The 20,175-nt window shown below is 41.3% G+C and overlaps 1 protein-coding gene across 2 annotated transcripts in view; it reads right to left on the bottom strand.

Moving 5' to 3' along the window:
* Tnfrsf11a (TNF receptor superfamily member 11a) overlaps window positions 1-4,516 on the bottom strand; it is a 50,976-nt gene extending 46,460 nt beyond the window's left edge. The window contains exon 1 of one of the 2 annotated variants that reach the window (XM_074069682.1): window positions 4,406-4,516. Coding sequence is in view for 1 of the 2 variants with exons in the window: in XM_074069681.1 (XP_073925782.1) it covers window positions 4,406-4,480 (75 nt within the window). In the remaining variant the exon portion in view is untranslated. The remainder of the gene's footprint in view (window positions 1-4,405) is intronic. The other variant, XM_074069681.1, reaches the window with a different exon arrangement.
* Window positions 4,517-20,175: the final 15,659 nt, after the last annotated feature.

Raw genomic sequence — 20,175 nt, forward strand, 5'->3', positions numbered from 1 at the left:
CACACAGCCAAAAAGAATGTGCTTCCACTTGCTGACTGCAGTTTCTTCGGGTTCTTGTCTGAGAGCAGCACACAATTGGAACGTGCTGCTGTGGGAAAAGCGACAACAGCCAGACCTCCAGTGACCGAGACAGAAAGGGAGCTGCAGGGGTGGGGCGGGGAGGAATGACAGGAAACAGACTTAGGGTGTCTCTCAGAATCAGGACAGAAGACTCGGGCTGTGCAGTGCATAACCCCCTTCAATGCCCACAGGGCTTCCAACCTCAAAGGTTCACTTAGAACTTCAGAAGGACTAAGCCTGTTGGCGGAAGTCCACTGCGCCTTTTTGGTTCCTTCAAGCTCAGTGCTTAGGGGCAGAAAGGATGAGCTGAACCTGAATTTCCTTTTTAGTGGTGGATACTAGAGAAAGCCCATACATTGCTCCTGGAGGGAAACACACAGAAGGATTCCCCCAAACCAGAGAGAGAACAGAATAGTGCTGGAGGAGACCTTCCAGTCATGGGATACATGGAGATGGAGCCAGGGATCTGTGTGCTGTCTCTGGGGGCCAGGACCAGGACACTGCAGGACAGTAGAGGGGCCCCCCAGTTCTCTCTGGCCAGCAGGGAACTCTGGCTAGGGCATGAGCCACCTGGATAGCTGAGGGCCATTAGGGGCGGGACACAGATTCACATCAATCAAAAAAAAAAAAAAAAAAAAGAAGACACAGACAACACTTCTAGAACTCATCCATCAGACACACCAGGTGGGAAAAAGACTTATTTTTTTTCCCATGCACTCCTAAAATTAGAAAATACAATAAGGGAATTTTTAAAATACTGCCATGGCAGATAAACTTCACACCATACCTTCTTAAAACAACACTCTCTGCAAAGGAGCCCAGGTCTGGAACTCCCCTTTCCATGGCCTCATAAAACACTGATTTATTGACATTCAGAGACACATCTTTATTGTTCTAATTTTCCTGGTGTAAGAACTACTGGTAGATAACTGTAAAAGCAAGCTCATAGCTCCTTATCAACACAGAGAATGTGTTCCTATCACAGATTTGCCATTTGGGGGGAGTAATGAAAAGGAAGTAAGAGGGGAGGCATCTGAAATATTTATCAACACAATGAACTGCAAGCCCACCTTTCTGTCTGTTCTCAAACAAGGAATTAATCTAGGGCCAAGTCTCCCCCTGTAGGATGGCACGGTATGCAAGGAAGAAAGATGGCGGAGGCATCCATCTACCCATATCCCTAAGCCCCACCCTGGGGGATTTCCTTTGAGGGGTCTCCCCAAAGGCCTTTTCAGGGCCTGTCACCTATCTCCCTTTTACTAGTCTGCCTTGCCACCTCAGTTAGGGTCAAACAAGAGTTATCTCAAAACAATAAAAGTTTAATTGCCCCATCTGTTTGGTGGGGTTTCCTGCACTATCTGAAAGGTCATAAACATATGGGCTTTCTTTCTGGCAAGATTCCTTCAGTTTTAAACCACTCACAGCTCTCTTCCTCACTACCTCTTGGAATCATTTCTTCTCTGATCCTTGATTTCCTCCCCATCCTTCAAAGACCACTCTGAAAATCTCTTCCTCCCCAATTTCTCCCTGCTTCCTTCAGCTTTCCTCACTCCTTCCTTCCCCCTTCTGTCCCCTGAATTTCACTTATCACATGCTGTTTTATTGCTATTGCAATCTCACCCATTTCATCCTCTTCACTAGACTGTGACCTGTGAAGACACAACTGCGTCCTCAACCTGTTTCTTGCTAGTACAATGATTTACAAACCATAAATGTCCCTTGTCCTAGGAATGAAGGCATATGCCCTTAGGTCTTAGATAACCTCAATGAACACACTGTGCATGATCAATTATCTTCATGAAGAGTGTGTCTGTATTCTCTCAGGGCAAACTGCAGAACTATCAACATAAGCACTCAAAGCTTTTTAAAGGTAAATACTATCATGTCTGAAAACAAATTTGGTCACAAATATGAGACAGATATATCACAGAAATGTTTTAAAAGACAAAACACAGTCTTCAAGGTAAGTTTCAATCTACTCAGTGTAATGGAAATGATATTAAATACAACAGATGCACATATAGTGTTTTTAGGAGCCATTTTTGCTAACTACTTTGCACAATCAATTCCCAGCTAAGCAGGTTCCCAAGCCTTTCCTAGGGTGTGACTGCTAGTCACATGCATGGACTGCCATGCATTTCCTAAATTTTTGAACTGATGGAATAGGTTGGCCAAACAAGCAGTAATCAAACATAGCTAATGTTTGTAACCACAGTATCCTATAACATGGTATCCAGCCCCACTATTCAGAGAGCAAGGATTTCCACTGGAGAGGTTAGGCATCAACTAAAATAAGCAGAAAAGCACCCAATATCATTTTATTGGAAATGACCAATACAGAAGTTTAGGTCTGATTTAAAATGTACACAAGTAATGTTCAATGCACATTCTAACTGCATGTGGTATCATCTGAATTGAAACTTGTATTTTAGCAGCAGGCTTTCCCAATTGACTTACTGAAAAATGATAAAATATGCCTCTTGTTACAAATAAAAATTGCACATAATTAAAATGGCTTAAAGGGCAATAGAAAATAGCACTTGTTGAAAGATCGCTCTGATAAACTCGTCTCCATACCATCTGCTATGAATATTGGAACCTGATGCATTTTACTATTCACGTATGCAATTTTTGCAAAAGCAATGTGATTTTTTTTTGGCTACATGTTTAGGGATATCTTTTTTAGGTGGCTAACTGTTTACTGGAGCCCTAGTCCTCTAGTTCAAATAAGGTAGCACCCTGTTCAACCTGTTGGACACTTCATTAAGCAACACCTGAGCTGCTTAAGATGAAAAATTCCATTAGGTTTTTCCTCCTTCTTTTCCCTTAGCCATTAGAAGAGACTCAGACAACTGGGAAGGAAGTAGAATCTTGGCTAAGTGGTCAACTTCAGCCTTCAGCATGTTCCCACTGCTTTTGTCAGGCTTTCACCTAAACTGTCTTTCCCTTCTTCTCACCCCAAACATAGGTGTCCTTCACAGAGTGACCTTACCAGAAGCCTAAGCCCATTTTAACAGAGAAGGGAAATCTGAAACTGTTCAAACCAAGAAAACCACAACCATTTGCCCTTCCTTCGGAGGAACTTTCAAATATAAGTGCTTTTTTTTTGTACTGTACAATGTTTGGTGTGTGGGGTTCCCTGCACTGAGTATCTCTCTTCCAAAACAGAAAAGCAGTACTTGATTTTGTATACCTGATCACCATACTGGGTGATCTGGCAAAGAAATCCCTTCTGAGAGCCTTGGGTGGCAGCCAGGGTCTGAGAAGCCACTCAACTGCCAGCAGTCCTGCGGGGCTGGTGCTCTTTATCAGCCACAGGAGCACCTAAGAGTGGGAGCAGGGGGTGGCCCATGAGTTGGGGACAGGGAATCGAGGCTCCTCCTGCATGGCAATTTGGCAGTCTGGCGGGTAGATTATCCAGAAAGGACTTGTCACCTCCTCCGACCTGCAGGTGGGCCTGGGGGCACCCCCTCGCCAAGGCCTTGGCCACAGTGAGGTTAGCCCCTGCCGCGCTGTGCAATCCTGCGCCATCCCTGCCCCAGGTCCCAGTCCTACTCCCCATGCCGGGCTGAGGCCAGGAGAGCGGGGCTGTGCTTCTGCCTTGAAGCACATCACGTATCCTAGTTTCTCCTACTGCAGGAACGATTTCATCCGAACATGACCAAAAGGTTCTGAGAACAAGCGATTTATGTATTCAGGGCCAGAACCCGAATTAGCCAACTTTAAACTGTCTGTGAAGAGAACCGAGAGGGGCGAGGGTAGAAAAACGAGGACATGAAAAAGAACGCTTGTCAGCTTTTCAAAAGAAATCCCCAAATTCTGTGTCACTGCACGCTCAGGCTCCCCCTGCGACGGGACTGCTCGGTTCTCCCGACGGGGAGGAAACTGAGGCCGGAAAGATGTGAAGGCCAGGTTCGAGACCCAGGGCACCACGAGCGGGTCTGAGATCGGAGAGAAATGGTCTCTGGGCCGGGTGGGTTCTCGAACCTCAGGGAGCGTTGTCTGCAACCGCGGATTTTCTGCGCTCGTTCTCTCGGTTCTCGGGGACCCGCTGGGTCCCCGCATTAGCTACTCGTCGGATGCGCTTAGTGGGTGCTTGAGAGTCAAATGGCACCAGTCTGAGAAGGACTTTGGGAAAAGTCCATGTCCCGGTGCTGGGGTGGCGCAACCCACCCTCCTCACCCCAGTACCCCTCCGCTCGCCTTTCCCTCCCTCCACAGTCCATCTCGGGTCACCGCCAGGAAACCCCAGGTTTCCACCATCTCCGCCCCCCACAGCCTTGGCTGTAGCTTCCGAGGGACCCAGCCGGGGTGCGGGGTGCGGGACGCGGGGCGCGGCTCCTTACCTGCAGCCGGGCGAGCAGCGCGCCGAGCGCCAGTAGCGCGGGCAGCGGGCCACAGCGCCGGGCGCGCGGGGCCATGGCGCGGTGCAGGCGGGCTGGGCGCCGCGGCCTCTGCGGCCCCTGTGGCCACTGCCGCCGCCGCCGCCACCGCCGCCGCCGCCGCCCTCCGCCCGGGTCGTCCCGCCCCCGGCGAGCGGCCCCGCCCGGCACCTGCCCTGCGCCGCCGTCGGCACAGCGCCCCCCTGGGGCCGCGCGCGCCAGGTGCAGCCCGAGCGCAAGCCGCGGCGCGCACCTCCCGGCGGGGCGGGGCGCCCGGTGACACTCCGCTGGTCGCCGCCCGCAGCCCCTGGACGAGCTCGGTGGCAGGGGGCGCGCGAGGGTCCTACCCTCCAGGTTGGCCCGGCTGCTCTCCTTGTTTGTCCTTCACCTTCACCTGCTTCCTGCACCCCCGGCCTTGCAGGCCGCCTGCTCTCCGCCCTTCCAGGCCTGGCCTTTCGAAGGTGGGTGCACCGCCACCGAGAGGGAACGAGACGAGGACCCGTGATGCAGATTTGTTTGACTGCACTTAAAGGATCGGCGCCATGTACGGCCTCGTCAAACCCCGGGCCTCGGTGCAGCAGCCCCTTCCTCTGGCCTCTCGTCTGCGCCCCTCACTCCTCTCCTTCCCGACCCCGCCAAGCGTTCCGGTCCCTCCGCCCCAGCCTCCAGGTTGTCCCTTTTCTGATACACAGCTGGCTAGACGTCGCCTGTCATCACTCGCTCCCTCCCATCCTCGGTCCGTGTTGGCTAAGCAGGCACTCCCTTTCTCTGGGGAGCTGACTTTGCAGGGAGAGGCTTGTCCCACGCCAATAGAAACGTCCTGCTTTGAATGCAGGTCAGAACTGACCCCTTGCCTTGCTTTAGTCCCAGCACATGGCACGTGGTGACTTCGTCTACTTGTTTTGAGAGAACTGTGGGAAATTCAGTAATGACTGACTGCACTTGTCTATTTTTCCTTTCAGTTCTGTCACATTTGTCATGCTTTGGAAGCTGATTAGAGCATTCGAATTTAGCATCATGTATTCTTGATGAGTTGACCCTCTGATTTCGAGGTGAAATTTCGGGTTCCGAAGTCTACTTTGTTATTAGTTTCATAGCCACGTCACCTTTCTTGTGAATACCGTTTACATGGCATATCTGGTTCTGTCTTTTAAATTTATGTCTGTCTAAAGTGACAACATGTAATTGGGTCTTTTATTTTATCCAGTTTTAAAATCTCTGCCTTTCTACGGAGCATTTAGACCATTCACAGTTCATATGACTATATGTGGTGAAATTGAGGTCTACCATCTTGCTTTTTTTCTATTTGTTCTTTTTTTCCCCACCTTCTTTTGGATGTTTAAAAATTCCATTGATTTTCTTTCCTCTGTTAGTCTATCTTATACACCTCCATCTTCTTTTTTTCTTAGTGGTAGCTCTGGATTCACAATATGCGTCTATAACTTATCACAGTCTATCTTCAGAAGGAAATCTGCACTTTATATGTAAGAACCTTACAACAATGTACTTCCGTTTCCCACTCCCTACCTTTGTGCTCTTGTAGTCACATGTTACTTACCTGTGTGCATGTGGTTTTTTGGTTTTTTTTTTTTTAGAGAGAGAGAGAGAGAGAAAGCGAGAGAGGATCTCATTATGTAGCTTAGGCTGGTCTGGCCTGGAACTTGAATGTAGCTCAGGCTGGCCCCAAACTCGTGATATTCCTGCTTCAGCCTCATGAGTGCTGGAACTACAGGTGTGCACCAATATGACCACAGGCCTCGCTTTTTAACTCCCTGTTTTGCAGCCTGGTTGGTACACTGCCCACAGTTCCTTTTTGTTTTTTGGAAAGTAGTCTGGAAGCATTGACATTAAAAAATTTAAAATGCAAATATCCTTAGGTGAAGCAATTCTATATCTTGGAATTTAATGTGTTAATATCAAAAAAGGCAGGCACAAAGACGTTTGCTGTAGCAGTTTATAAACCCATGAAAAGAAAAGAATGCAATTGTCTGTTAAAAGAGGAAAGGGCTGAAAGTAATTAATTACATGCCATCCTAGCTTAAAATGCAATGTAACTAGTAAAGAAAACTATGTAGTTTTGGAAAGAGGTTAAGAGAAATAAGTTATAGAGCAATATTATTCCATGTTTGTAAACGACAATCATAAATATTTTATTTGGCTAAGCAAAGGAAGTTTCTGCAAAGAATAATAGAAGCAAACACTAATAGCATGCTCACACTTCAGAGTCACATTTAGTCATTACAACAGCCTTGCGAGAAATGTCATTATTACTCTTGCTTTACAGATGAGGAAGACAGAGGCACAAAGAAGTTAAAGACTTGTCTGTGATCAATTACCAATAAACTGCAGAGCTGGCATTCAGATCCTGCCTGCTTGATGTTGGAGTGTGAGTCCTGCCTCACTAAGCACTGAATTTTTAGCATCAGGTGAGTTGCAGATGAGAAAGGAAAAAGTACTAACTTTGTTTCTGATATTTTTAATTGCAAGCAATGTGATTACATCAAGATAAACTCACCTTAAATTGAAAATATCTCAAATCAAAATTTAATACCCTAGCCTACCAAATGCCATCGCCTGCCAACACAGTACATGGTAGAGAACTGATCGTTAATCCCTTTTGATACGATGGCTGAAGTAGCTCAGTGCCACCTCCCAGCATTATGAGAGAAGCTTGTATTATGCATTTCTACATCAGAATTCAAAATTCTAAGTTTGACTCCTATTGAATGCTATCTATCACTTGTGCACTATGGTAAAGTTGAAAAGTCAGAAACCATCTGTATTTACACTGAGGAAAAAATACATTTGCATTTTTAACTGACATTAGTGTAAACTTGGTAAGTAGGTGTTAAAACTCTAAGAAAATATGGGAGTGGTCACAAGTCTGTATGAAATAATGTTGAGTTATCTGGCTGATGTGATCTTGAATCAGGCTTTCTGGAAAGAGCAAAAACTAATTAGAAAAGCCAGATCAGGTCAGGTACAGTGTCTCACACCTGTAATCCTAGTTAGTTGGGAGGTGGAGATGGGGAGATTCTCTGAAGCCAGCATGGGCGAAAGTTCACTGGACCCCATCTCAACCAATGGCCAGGCATGTGTGTGCCTGCCATCCTAGCTACACCGGGAAGCACAAACAGAGCATGGGGTCCCGGTGGGCCATCCCAGGCAAAAAGTGAGATCTTATCTCAGAAGTAACCAACCCCAAAACAGCTGGTGGTGTGACTCAAGCAATAACAAGCCTGAGGCCCTGAGTTCAGCTCCTATTACCGCTCACCCCCTCTAGACACCCCCAAAGAAAAAGATAAAGGAAAAAAAGCAAAGCTGGATGGGATTGATTTTGCTAAAGGGAACTGACTCGTGAGAGAAGGTACTTTCACCATGGCACTTTGAGAGAAATACCAAGGCTTACTCCTGGCGTGTTTCTATCATTACCCTCTTCTATTTTCAAAGATCAGGGGATTTAAAACTTCTGCTTGGAAAGCCCCAGAGTTGAGTGTGCTGCTTTGGGAAGCACTTTTGAACAGTCAAAGGCCATGTTAACACATTACAGCTACCATTTGTTTTTTAAGTTCTGCCTTTATAGAACTACCAAATAACTCAAGTACTTTATACATATTAGTGAAGAATATCATTTATTAATAAAATCTGTAAAAATGGGTTTGAAGATGTCCTCTTTCTCAAGAGAAACATGGAGTAAGTTATCTCTAATAACACTTTTCTATGTTAACTAAAGCATGCACACAGTTATAGTTAAGGTGACTTCTTCATTTATAAGAACTATTTTAAATGTTATTTGTGATTGGGCTGGTGAGTGGCTCAAATGGTAGAGCACCTGCCTAGCAAACGTGAGGCCCTGAGTTCAAACTGTAGTACCACCAAAAAAATTTTTATTTGTGATTTAAAGACCCACATTTATAAACACATGCACAATGACATTTTGCTTATATAAATAAATATGTAAATATGTTTTAAAGTAGCCAGTGTTATTGTTTTCAAGTTAAATGTTCCCAATTTTAAAAAGTGAGTTGACAACAAGTTTTCTTATTTGCACTGGGAAGAAGCAAAGTGTAGTGTGCATGTACAGAAGCTGTGGGTTTATACTGAGAGGGATTTAAGGACCATGTGCACCTCGCCCTGGAAATCCCCACTTCTGCATAAACTCTAACTTTCAGAATTAAAAAGGTAAAAGAAGAATGTGGTTATCATTTTTGTTTCTAGTGGATGACTTGCAAGTATTATATTACATCTTAAAAAGTCTTTGTTTAAGCATCAGAAAACAGGCACAACCTTGTAAATGAAATGTTTGTAAATGTGAAGAAGAATAAGAAGTAACCAGTTTCTGAAGTTTTTCCACATGCTGACATTAAAAATAGTTACTGTTAGTGGGCACAGAACTAAGAGAATGCATAAAAGACTTGAAGTTATTAAGTAAATATAGGACTTTATAAATCTTTGTTGCAGTGAAATATTTTTATTACCTACTCTGTAATGTTTTGCTTTTCCTCTCCTATCTCCTATAGAACACTTTTAAGAGAGGAGTAAACCATCAATAAATCAGAGTTGACTTAGAGATAAATCAAGGCATAATGTTATCCCACAATGACATCCCAACACAACAGGAAAACCATTGAAGTGTATATGTGGACTCTTATCTTGCTTACTTTGGTGAGACAGGAATTTTCTTAGTTGTACAGATTGCAAAATAAATGAATTGCTAAACTGTATAAGTAAAACTAGTTTATATATAATGATCATATATATTATATGCTATAGATAAATTAGTTTCCAATGGAAACGGATATAATTTGCCTGTCTTCTATTTTGCTCCTTTTTAGCTCTGCTACATTTATAGGAGGTGGTGCTACATCCCTTACGGGAGAAGTACAAGGGTTATCTTACATGCTGAGGGCAACAGCCTGGCTGGGTTCAGACTGGCCTCAATAAAGGATTGATGCTCCTGTCTGGATTGAGATAAAATGACTATTTGTGTGTTTATGTGTGGGACTGGGGTTCAAATCCATGGCTTTGCACTTGCAAAGCAGGAGCTCTACTGCTGGAGCCACACCCCTAGTCCATTTTGCTCTGGTTATTGTAAAGATGGGGTCTGGAAAACAACTTGCCTGGGCTGGCTTTAAGCTGCAATCCTCCTGATCTCAGCCTCCAAGTAGCCAGGATTATAGGCATGAGCCATCATCATCCAGCATAACATACATAAAAGTATACGGTTTGGTGAAAATGTGCATGTAACCAACATGCAAATCATGAAGCAGAATGTTACAGCACCTGAAATGCTTGTTTATATTCACATTTAGTGTCCCTTCTCCTTCTGGATTAGATTTTTTTTTTCAGCCAGAGTCTCCCTACAAAGACCAAGCTCATCCTCAACTTCCTATGCAGTTCAGGCTGGCATTGAACTCACAATCCTCCTGCCTCTACCTTCCGGGTACTAGGATTACAGGTGTGTGCTACCGCTTGCCAGATTAGATTTAAAATGATATCATTGATTGTTTTGTATGCTTTTGAACTTTATATAAACAGAATCTACATTTAAGTATGTATTATTTTGTGTGTGGTTTTTGTTCAATATTATGTCTGTGAGATTCATCCATGTTGTTACTGTGTAGGGTTGCACTGAATGAATATAGCACAATTTATTCATGGTTTTACTATTGAAGTATATGAGTTAATTTCCGTGTGGGGCTCTTTGATAAATATATGGATGCATTTCTGTCGGAATGAAATTGCTAGGTCCTAGAGAGACTTAGGTTCAATTTTAGCAGGTACTCTGGTTTTCCAGTGTGGTTGTACGAATCTCACTCCCAGAAGTGTATGAAGACCTCCACCTGCTCCACAGCCTTGTCAAAATGGTATTACCAGCCTTTGCCTTCAGCTCTTCTGGTGGATGTTTAGTGTTACCTGAAGTGTCATTCATATCATTTTATATCACTTCATTTTATTGTTTGATGACTAGTGAGGTTGAGTGTCCTTTCATGAATTCATTGGCCTTGAAGAGCCTCTTCTGAGAAATGCTTGTTTAAGCCTATGGCTATTTTTCACTAGGTTCTCTTCCTTTTAGATTGGTGGGAATTCTGACTGTGGTGTGGATGTGACTCTGTTGGTGATATATGCTACAAATACATTCTCCTGCTACATGGGTTCTCTTTTTAATCTCTTAATTGTGTCAACTGAGGATATCTTCTCTAATTTATCAGTCTTTTCCTTGTAATTAGCACTTTTTATGTCATATTTTAAAGTTAGTTTTACCGTCAAGATAGTCACTATGTTATCTTCTAGAAGCCTTAGTGTATTGCCTTGGGAACCTGGATGCACAATTCATCCATTCATCTCCCCCAGACTGGGCACCATTTGACCTAGCAACCTCTGTTGAAAAGGACAGTCCTTTCTATGTTTGCACAGTATCCACTTTATGTGTGTTTACTTCTGAATTCTTTCGCTTTCTGCCTTTTATCTCTGTCTTTATTCTCTGCCTCTGTGCCACATTGTCTTATTATATAAAAAAAATCTTCCTGTCTGGCATTGTAAAAGCCTTCAACTTTGTTTTTCAAGATTGTTTTAGTTCTCCTTGACCCTTTGAATTTCTAAGTAGATTTTGAAATGTTTTGTCAAATTCCAAAAAAAAAAAAAAAAAATACCAGTAGGATTTTGTTTGGGATTGTATAAAGAGGTAATTAGATCAAATAGAGTCTTCCAATGTATGAACACGGTGTATTCCATCAACTTAAGCCTATAAACTCTCCCAGTGTCTTGTGGGGTTTTGTGCAAAGGTTTACTCACCTTATGTTAGATTTACCCTAAATGCTATTTTTATACAGATAATGTCAAATTTTACTAGTTCATTGCGGTTATATAGAAATACGACTGATTTTTCAATATTGAGTTTGTACCTAGCAACTTTTGTTTAGACTTAATTCTACTTTATAGGCTTTTAAAAAGATTTTTAACATATGCAATTATGTTATATAAAAACGACTGTCTCTTCCTTTCTACTTCCTAGTACCTTTAAATCTATTTCCTTGCCTTGTACTAACAAAGATCTCTTGTATAATTGTCAGTGATAGTGGTATCAATAAGTATCTTTGCTTCATTCCTGATTTCTATATTTTACCCTAAGTATGATATTTACTACAGGTGTTTTGTAGATAACTCTTATCAAAATAAGGAAGTTTCTATTTGTAGTTTGTTGGGTTTGTTCATAAATAGAATGTTACCAAGTATTTTTACTGTACCTATGGAGATTATATTTATTCTGTTAATATGGTGACTTCTGAATTATAAATCAATATCAAATCTCTTGAATCAACACAGTCATGATGCTTGATTGTTATGGCTTAGGCTCTTACATGTATGTTCATGAGAGAGACTGGGCTGTCATTTTTCTTTCTGAATGGCTCGTTAGGTTTTGGTGTCGGGATTTTGCTGACTAAGACTGTGGAAAAGGTGGAAGACCTTTGAAAAGGTGTGCAATAATGGTATGATTTTTTTTCCCTCAAACATTTGGTAGATGTCATTGACAAAGCCTCTGGGCATTGAGTTTTCTTTATGGCATGGCTTGAAGTTCAACTTTAATGGGCATAGAACTACTCAGATTTTTCTCTTTCTCCTTGTGTTGGTTTCAGTAAGTAGATTTAATAGAAATGTGTCCATTCCATCTGAACTTTCAAATCAGTATTGTCATTAATAATATTTTCACATTATTCTTTGAATGTCTTAAAATTCATAGAAAAATTTCCCTTCTTTTCCATTTATAATGTTGGCATTTTATGCCTTCTCTTTTCTTGATGTCTTGCTAGGGTTTAATCTATTTTATTCCAACAAATTAGAACTAAAATTTTGGCTTTTTTGATCTCTATTGTGTGTTTGAGTTTTCTATTTCTTTAGTTTATGGTATTTACTGCTTCTTAAGCTTACTTTGTTCTTTGCAAACTTCTTGAAATAAATGTTAGATGGTTGGTTTTAATCTTTTCTTTTTTTTTTAGACTATGCATTTAAAATTGTATGTGTAGGGAGAGGAACATGAGGCTATAACCATAAGGTAAGCCAGGCAGCCCTGTTGACAGCAGGTTGGCAGTCTTAGCCACAGGAGAAAGCCACACTCCTCACAAGCTTTAAATCCAGTGTGGGGATTTGGTGTGACAAGACTCTCCCTGTGTGACAGGCTAGCATTGGAGAAGAAATTCGTTGTATAGTTATCCATATTTTTAAGTGCTATAGCCAGGTGCCATCTTGAAAGAGGACCTTCTGTTTGAGATGGAGCTACTCTAGAGATCTGAAAATAAGGAACATCACAAGTCAGGGAGCCTAAGGGCACTTGCCACACCATCTGGGTGAGAGATGGCCATGAGAGGCAGTTGTGGAAAGAGGGGACACAGACTGCTGAGGAGTATAAGCAGCGGGGAACTGGATCTGTGAAGGGTATGTGGTTGGTGGCTTTGGTCTCTGTGGCAAGGAGCAAGCCCCATGCCTAGGGATGACCACAGAGGCTGAGCGTGCCCAGCCTGTGGCCACAGAATTGCTTGACCTCTGGAGTTGCTTCCCTGTCATGCGTGATTTGCTGCAGGGCAGGACTGAGAGCTCTGAGCCTGGGTTCCCTGATCACTTGAGTTTCACAGCTTCCTCCCTCCTATGGGTGGTTACAGGTGGGGGAAGTGGTGTCTGAAAGCACTGAGACCACCAGACAGAGGCAGAACTGTGTTCTGTTTGCTTCCTCCAGTCTCCAGTGCACTTGAGGGTGTTACCCCCTCCGCTTGGACATTGACGGCCCATGAGTGTGTACAAATGGGGGCCTCTGGAGTGGTGTGAGTGGGAATCTGTCTGGTCCAAGAGGCTACAAAGTTTGCTGGGGCCAGCTAGTGGCTCCCAGTAGGCAAAAAAAAAAAAAAAAAAAGGAAGCTTCTAAAGTGAATGCAGCTATGACCCTGCCAATATACCTTTAATGGGCTTGACAATCAACCTGCATACATCGCCGTGCACAGTAGAACTGAGAGAAACTATAGTAGACTTCAGATATGAAGTCCACTCATGCTCCTTCCACCACATCTAGTGGATTCCAATATTAGAGGACTTGCAAAGGAGCAGTTCCAATTCTTTTTTTTTTTTTGGCAGTACTGAGGTTTGAACACAGGACTTTGTGCTTGCTCCGTGGGTGTTTACCATGTGCGCCATGCTTCCAGCTCTTTTTGTTGTGGTTATTTTGGAAATGGGGGTCTCATATTTTCCCCAGGCCAACCAGGACCATGATTCCCCTATCTTATGTTTCCCATCATTGCTGGGATGATTAGTGCCTCACCACACACAACTTTTTCCATTGAGCTGGGGTCTTGCAAACTTTTTTACCTGAGTTGGCCTGAACCACAATCCGCCTAATATCAGCCCCTCAAGTAGCTTGGGATATCAGGCATGCCACCACATGTCCAGCTATTAGTTGAGATGGGGTCTAACAAACTTTTTTGTTGGGCTGGACTTGAACCATAATCCTCCATATCTCAGCATCCCAAGTAGATATGATTACAGGAGTGAGTCACAGGCACCCAGCTACAATCTCCTGTTCTTTTTCTTAACTTTAAAAAAACCTTTATCTTATTATTTATTTTTTTTGCAATACTGGGGCTTGAACTCAGGGCCTACACCTTAAGCAACTCCACCACCCCTCCCCTTTTTGAGAGAGACCCTTTGTTTTGAAATAGGGTCTCTTGGAGTATTTGCCCAGGCTGGCTTTGAACCATGATCCTCCTGATCTTTGCCTCCTGAGTAGCTAGGATTACAGGTGTCAGCAAACAGTGCCTGGCATACTTTTAGTATTTTTTTTATTTTAAAAGTCTTTTGGTTTTACTTTTTCACCTTACTTTTATTTAACTATATTTATTTTTAAATTTTATAATCAGATATTTAAAAACTCTTGTGCTTTTCCTCTTCCTCACATTCTTTTCCTTCTTTTCTTTCTGTTGCTTCATCTTGCTTTTTTCCATTTTCCTTCTCATCCTTTATATCATTCTTTTATTATTACTACTTTTACCTTTTTTAACTTTTAACTTCATAGTTTATTCCATATTATTTTTGTTATTATTGCTGGCATAGCATTTGTCTTTATTTGAATTTTGTGTATTTCTATGTCTTGTTTGTTTTGGTGTTGTTGCTATCATGGAGGTTTGTCTCCTCCTCACTGAGCAATTCTGGAGAGCAATCCCTCAGAGAAGACTCGTCACTAAGATGAACCCTCACACAGAACTGGAAGAGAGCCATCTCAACAGATTAGCATAGAAACACAAGAAATATAAAAAAGCAAGACAACATGACTCTTCCCCTATTTGATAACCAAATCAAAAGCTTTAGTTTGGATAACTAAATCTAAAGATATTGAAATGGTCAAAATGCCTGATGAAGAAATCAGGCTTGGGCAGTGGCTCATGCCTATAATTCTAGCTACTCAGAAGGCAGAAATTGGGAGAACTGGTGATCAAGATTAGCCTGGGCAAAAAGTTAGCAAGACCTCACCTCAAACAATAAGTCAGGCAAGGTGGCACATGCCTGTGATCCCAGCTCTGTGGAAGGCTGTAGGTAGGAGGATCAGGGTCTGAGACTAGCCTCAGGCAAAAACATAAGACCCTACTTGAAAAACAACTAAGGCAAAAAAGGGAAGGTGATGTGATTCAAATGGTAGAGCACCTGTCTGGCTAGTGTAAGTTCTTGAGTTCAAACCCCAGTACCACACACACACACACACACACACACACACAAGAATTAAAAAATGATCAATGACCTTAAAGAAGATTCAAATAAACAAATGAAGTAATGAAGTCAATTCAAGTATTGGATTAGAAATTCAGAAATGGTGGACAAGAAATTCCACAGAGATAGATTTTCTGGGAAAAAAGAAAAAATCTTGGAAATGAGAAGCTCAATAAATCAAATAAAAATTCAATGGAAAGCATTACTAATAGACTAGACCAAGCAGAAGAAAGAATGTCAGGGATTGAAGACAAGGTTGAGGAACTACTACATTCAGATAGCAATAAAGAAAAAAGTAATCATGACCACAACATTAAAGACCACTGGAACACAATTAAGTTGACCAAATCTATGAATTTGTGGTACAGTAGAGGGAACTGAGGTATTAACTCAAGGCACAGAAAACCTATTCAATGAAATTAAAGCAGAAAATTCCACAAATATAGGGAAAGAAATTGACATCCAAGTATACAAGGCATTTAGAATCCCAAATAGTCATAATCAGAAAAGAATCTCTCTACATCATAATTAAAAAGCCAAGAATACAGAACAAAGAAAATACTGAAAGCTACAAGAGAGAAGTGCCAAGTTACTTACAAAGCCACCTATCAGAATAACAGTAGATCTCCCAGCAGAAGTCCTAAAGGCCAGGACAGAATGGACTGATGTACTTCAAACACTGAAACAAAATAACTGCCAAGATTACTATATCCAGCAAAATTATCCTTTAAAGTCAAAGGAGTAATAAAGACATTTATTTTTTTTTTTATTTTTTTTCATTTTTCTTTTATTATTCATATGTGCATACAAGGCTTGGTTTATTTCTCCCCCCTGCCCCCACCCCCTCCCTTACCACCCACTCCACCCCCTCCCGCTCCCCCCCTCAATACCCAGCAGAAACTATTTTGCCCTTATCTCTAATTTTGTTGTAGAGAGAGTATAAGCAATAATAGGAAGGAACAAGGGGTTTTGCTGGTTGAGATAAGGATAGCTATACAGGGCATTGACTCACATTGATTTCCTGTGCGTGGGTGTTACCTTCTAGGTTAATTCTTTTTAATCTAACCTTTTCTCTAGTTCCTGGTCCCCTTTTCCTATTGGCCTCAGTTGCTTTAAGGTATCTGCTTTAGTTTCTCTGCATTAAGGGCAACAAATGCTAGCTAGTTTTTTAGGTGTCTTACCTATCCTCACCCCTCCTTTGTGTGCTCTCGCTTTTATCATGTGCTCATAGTCCAATCCCCTTGTTGTGTTTGCCCTTGATCTAATGTCCACATATGAGGGAGAACATACGATTTTTGGTCTTTTGAGCCAGGCTAACCTCACTCAGAATGATGTTCTCCAATTCCATCCATTTACCAGCGAATGATAACATTTCGTTCTTCTTCATGGCTGCATAAAATTCCATTGTGTATAGATACCACATTTTCTTAATCCATTCGTCAGTGCTGGGGCATCTTGGCTGTTTCCATAACTTGGCTATTGTGAATAGTGCCGCAATAAACATGGATGTGCAGGTGCCTCTGGAGTAACAGTCTTTTGGGTATATCCCCAAGAGTGGTATTGCTGGATCAAATGGTAGATCGATGTCCAGCTTTTTAAGTAGCCTCCAAATTTTTTTCCAGAGTGGTTGTACTAGTCTACATTCCCACCAACAGTGTAAGAGGGTTCCTTTTTCCCCGCATCCTCACCAACACCTGTTGTTGGTGGTGTTGCTGATGATGGCTATTCTAACAGGGGTGAGGTGGAATCTTAGTGTGGTTTTAATTTGCATTTCCTTTATTGCTAGAGATGGTGAGCATTTTTTCATGTGTTTTCTGGCCATTTGAATTTCTTCTTTTGAGAAAGTTCTGTTTAGTTCACCTGCCCATTTCTTTATTGGTTCATTAGTTTTGGGAGAATTTAGTTTTTTAAGTTCCCTGTATATTCTGGTTATCAGTCCTTTGTCTGATGTATAGTTGGCAAATATTTTCTCCCACTCTGTGGGTGTTCTCTTCAGTTTAGAGACCATTTCTTTTGATGAACAGAAGCTTTTTAGTTTTATGAGGTCCCATTTATCTATGCTATCTCTTAGTTGCTGTGCTGCTGGGGTTTCATTGAGAAAGTTCTTACCTATACCTACTAACTCCAGATTATTTCCTACTCTTTCTTGTATCAACTTAAGAGTTTGGGGTCTGATATTAAGATCCTTGATCCATTTTGAGTTAATCTTGGTATAGGGTGATATACATGGATCTAGTTTCAGTTTTTTGCAGACTGCTAACCAGTTTTCCCAGCAGTTTTTGTTGAAGAGGCTGCTATTTCTCCATCGTATATTTTTAGCTCCTTTGTCAAAGATAAGTTGCTTATAGTTGTGTGGCTTCATATCTGGATCCTCTATTCTGTTCCACTGGTCTTCATGTCTGTTTTTGTGCCAGTACCATGCTGTTTTTATTATTATTGCTTTGTAATATAGTTTGAAGTCAGGTATTGTGATACCTCCTGCATTGTTCTTTTGACTGAGTATTGCCTTGGCTATTCGTGGCCTCTTGTGTTTCCATATAAATTTAACAGTAGATTTTTCAATCTCTTTGATGAATGTCATTGGAATTTTGATGGGAATTGCATTAAACATGTAGATTACTTTTGGGAGTATAGACATTTTTACTATGTTGATTCTACCAATCCATGAGCATGGGAGATCTCTCCACTTTCTATAGTCTTCCTCAATCTCTTTCTTCAGAAGTGTATAGTTTTCCTTGTAGAGGTCTTTCACATCTTTTGTTAGGTTTACACCTAGGTATTTGATTTTTTTTGAGGCTATTGTAAATGGAATTGTTTTCATACATTCTTTTTCCGTTTGCTCATTGTTAGTGTATAGAAATGCTAATGATTTTTCTATGTTGATTTTATATCCTGCTACCTTGCTATAGCTATTGATGATGTCTAGAAGCTTCTGAGTAGAGTTTTTTGGGTCTTTAAGGTATAGGATCATGTCGTCTGCAAATAGGGATATTTTGACAGTTTCTTTACCTATTTGTATTCCTTTTATTCCTTCTTCTTGCCTAATTGCTCTGGCTAGGAATTCCAGTACTATGTTGAATAGGAGTGGAGATAGTGGGCATCCTTGTCTGGTTCCTGATTTTAGAGGGAATGGTTTTAATTTTTCTCCATTAAGTATAATGCTGGCTGTAGGTTTGTCATATATAGCTTTTATAATGTTGAGGAACTTTCCTTCTATTCCTAGTTTTCTTAGAGCTTTTATCATGAAATGATGTTGGATCTTATCAAAGGCTTTTTCTGCATCTATTGAGATGATCAAGTGGTTTTTGTCTTTGCTTCTGTTAATGTGGTTTATTACGTTTATTGATTTTCGTATGTTGAACCACCCCTGCATCCCTGGGATGAAGCCTACCTGGTCGTGGTGAATAATCTTTTTGATGTGTTGCTGAATTCGATTTGCCATTATTTTGTTGAGGATTTTTGCATCAATGTTCATTAAGGAGATTGGCCTATAGTTCTCCTTTTTGGAGGTGTCTTTGCCTGGTTTTGGGATAAGTGTAATAGTGGCTTCATAAAATGTGTTTGGCAGTTTTCCTTCCCTTTCTATTTCATGGAACAGTTTAAGGAGGGTTGGTATCAGTTCTTCTTTAAAGGTCTGATAGAATTCAGCAGAGAATCCATCAGGTCCTGGACTTTTCTTTTTGGGGAGACTCTTGATTGCTGCTTCAATTTCATTTTGTGTTATAGGTCTATTCAGGTGATTAATTTCCTCTTGGTTCAGTTTTGGATGATCATATGTATCTAGAAATCTGTCCATTTCTTTTAGATTTTCAAATTTATTTGAATATAGGTTCTCAAAGTAGTCTCTGATGATTTCCTGGACTTCCATGGTGTTTGTTGTTATCTCCCCTTTTGCATTCCTGATTCTACTAATTTGGGTTTTTTCTCTCCTCATTTTAGTCAGGTTTGCCAGGGGTCTATCGATCTTGTTTATTTTTTCAAAGAACCAACTTTTTGTTTCATTAATTCTTTGTATGGTTTTTTTGGTTTCTATTTCGTTGATTTCAGCTCTTATTTTTATTATTTCTCTCCTTCTATTTGTTTTGGGATTTGCTTGTTCTTGTTTTTCTAGGAGTTTGAGATGTATCATTAGGTCATTGATTTGGGATCTTTCAATCTTTTTAATATATGCACTCATGGCTATAAACTTTCCTCTCAAGACTGCCTTAGCTGTGTCCCATAGGTTCCGGTAGGTTGTGTTTTCATTTTCATTGACTTCTAGGAACTTTTTAATTTCCTCTTTTATTGCATCGATGATCCATTCTTCATTAAGTAATGAGTTATTTAGTTTCCAGCTGTTTGCATGTTTTTTGTCTTTACTTTTGTTGTTGAGTTCTACTTTTACTGCATTGTGGTCAGATAGTATGCATGGTATTATTTCTATTTTCTTATATTTGCTGAGGCTTGCTTTGTGCCCTAGGATATGATCTATTTTGGAGAAGGTTCCATGGGCTGCTGAGAAGAATGTATATTGTGTAGAGGTTGGATGAAATGTTCTGTAGACATCTACTAGGTCCACTTGATCTATTGCATATTTTAGATCTTGGATTTCTTTATTGAGTTTTTGTTTGGATGACCTATCTATTGATGATAATGGAGTGTTAAAGTCTCCCACAACCACTGTGTTGGCGTTTATATATGCTTTTAGGTCTTTCAGGGTATGTTTGATGAAATTGGGTGCGTTGACATTGGGTGCGTACAGATTGATGATTATTATTTCCTTTTGGTCTATTTCCCCTTTTATTAGTATGGAATGTCCTTCTTTATCTCGTTTGATCAATGTAGGTTTGAAGTCTACTTTGTCAGAGATAAGTATTGCTACTCCTGCTTGTTTTCGGGGGCCATTGGCTTGGTAAATCTTCTTCCAGCCTTTCATCCTAAGCATATGCTTATTTCTGTCGGTAAGATGAGTCTCCTGTAAGCAACAAATTGTTGGATCTTCTTTTTTA

The sequence above is a fragment of the Castor canadensis genome, chromosome 4 (genome assembly GCF_047511655.1).
Source record: "Castor canadensis chromosome 4, mCasCan1.hap1v2, whole genome shotgun sequence".
Taxonomy (NCBI): Eukaryota; Metazoa; Chordata; class Mammalia; order Rodentia; family Castoridae; genus Castor; species Castor canadensis.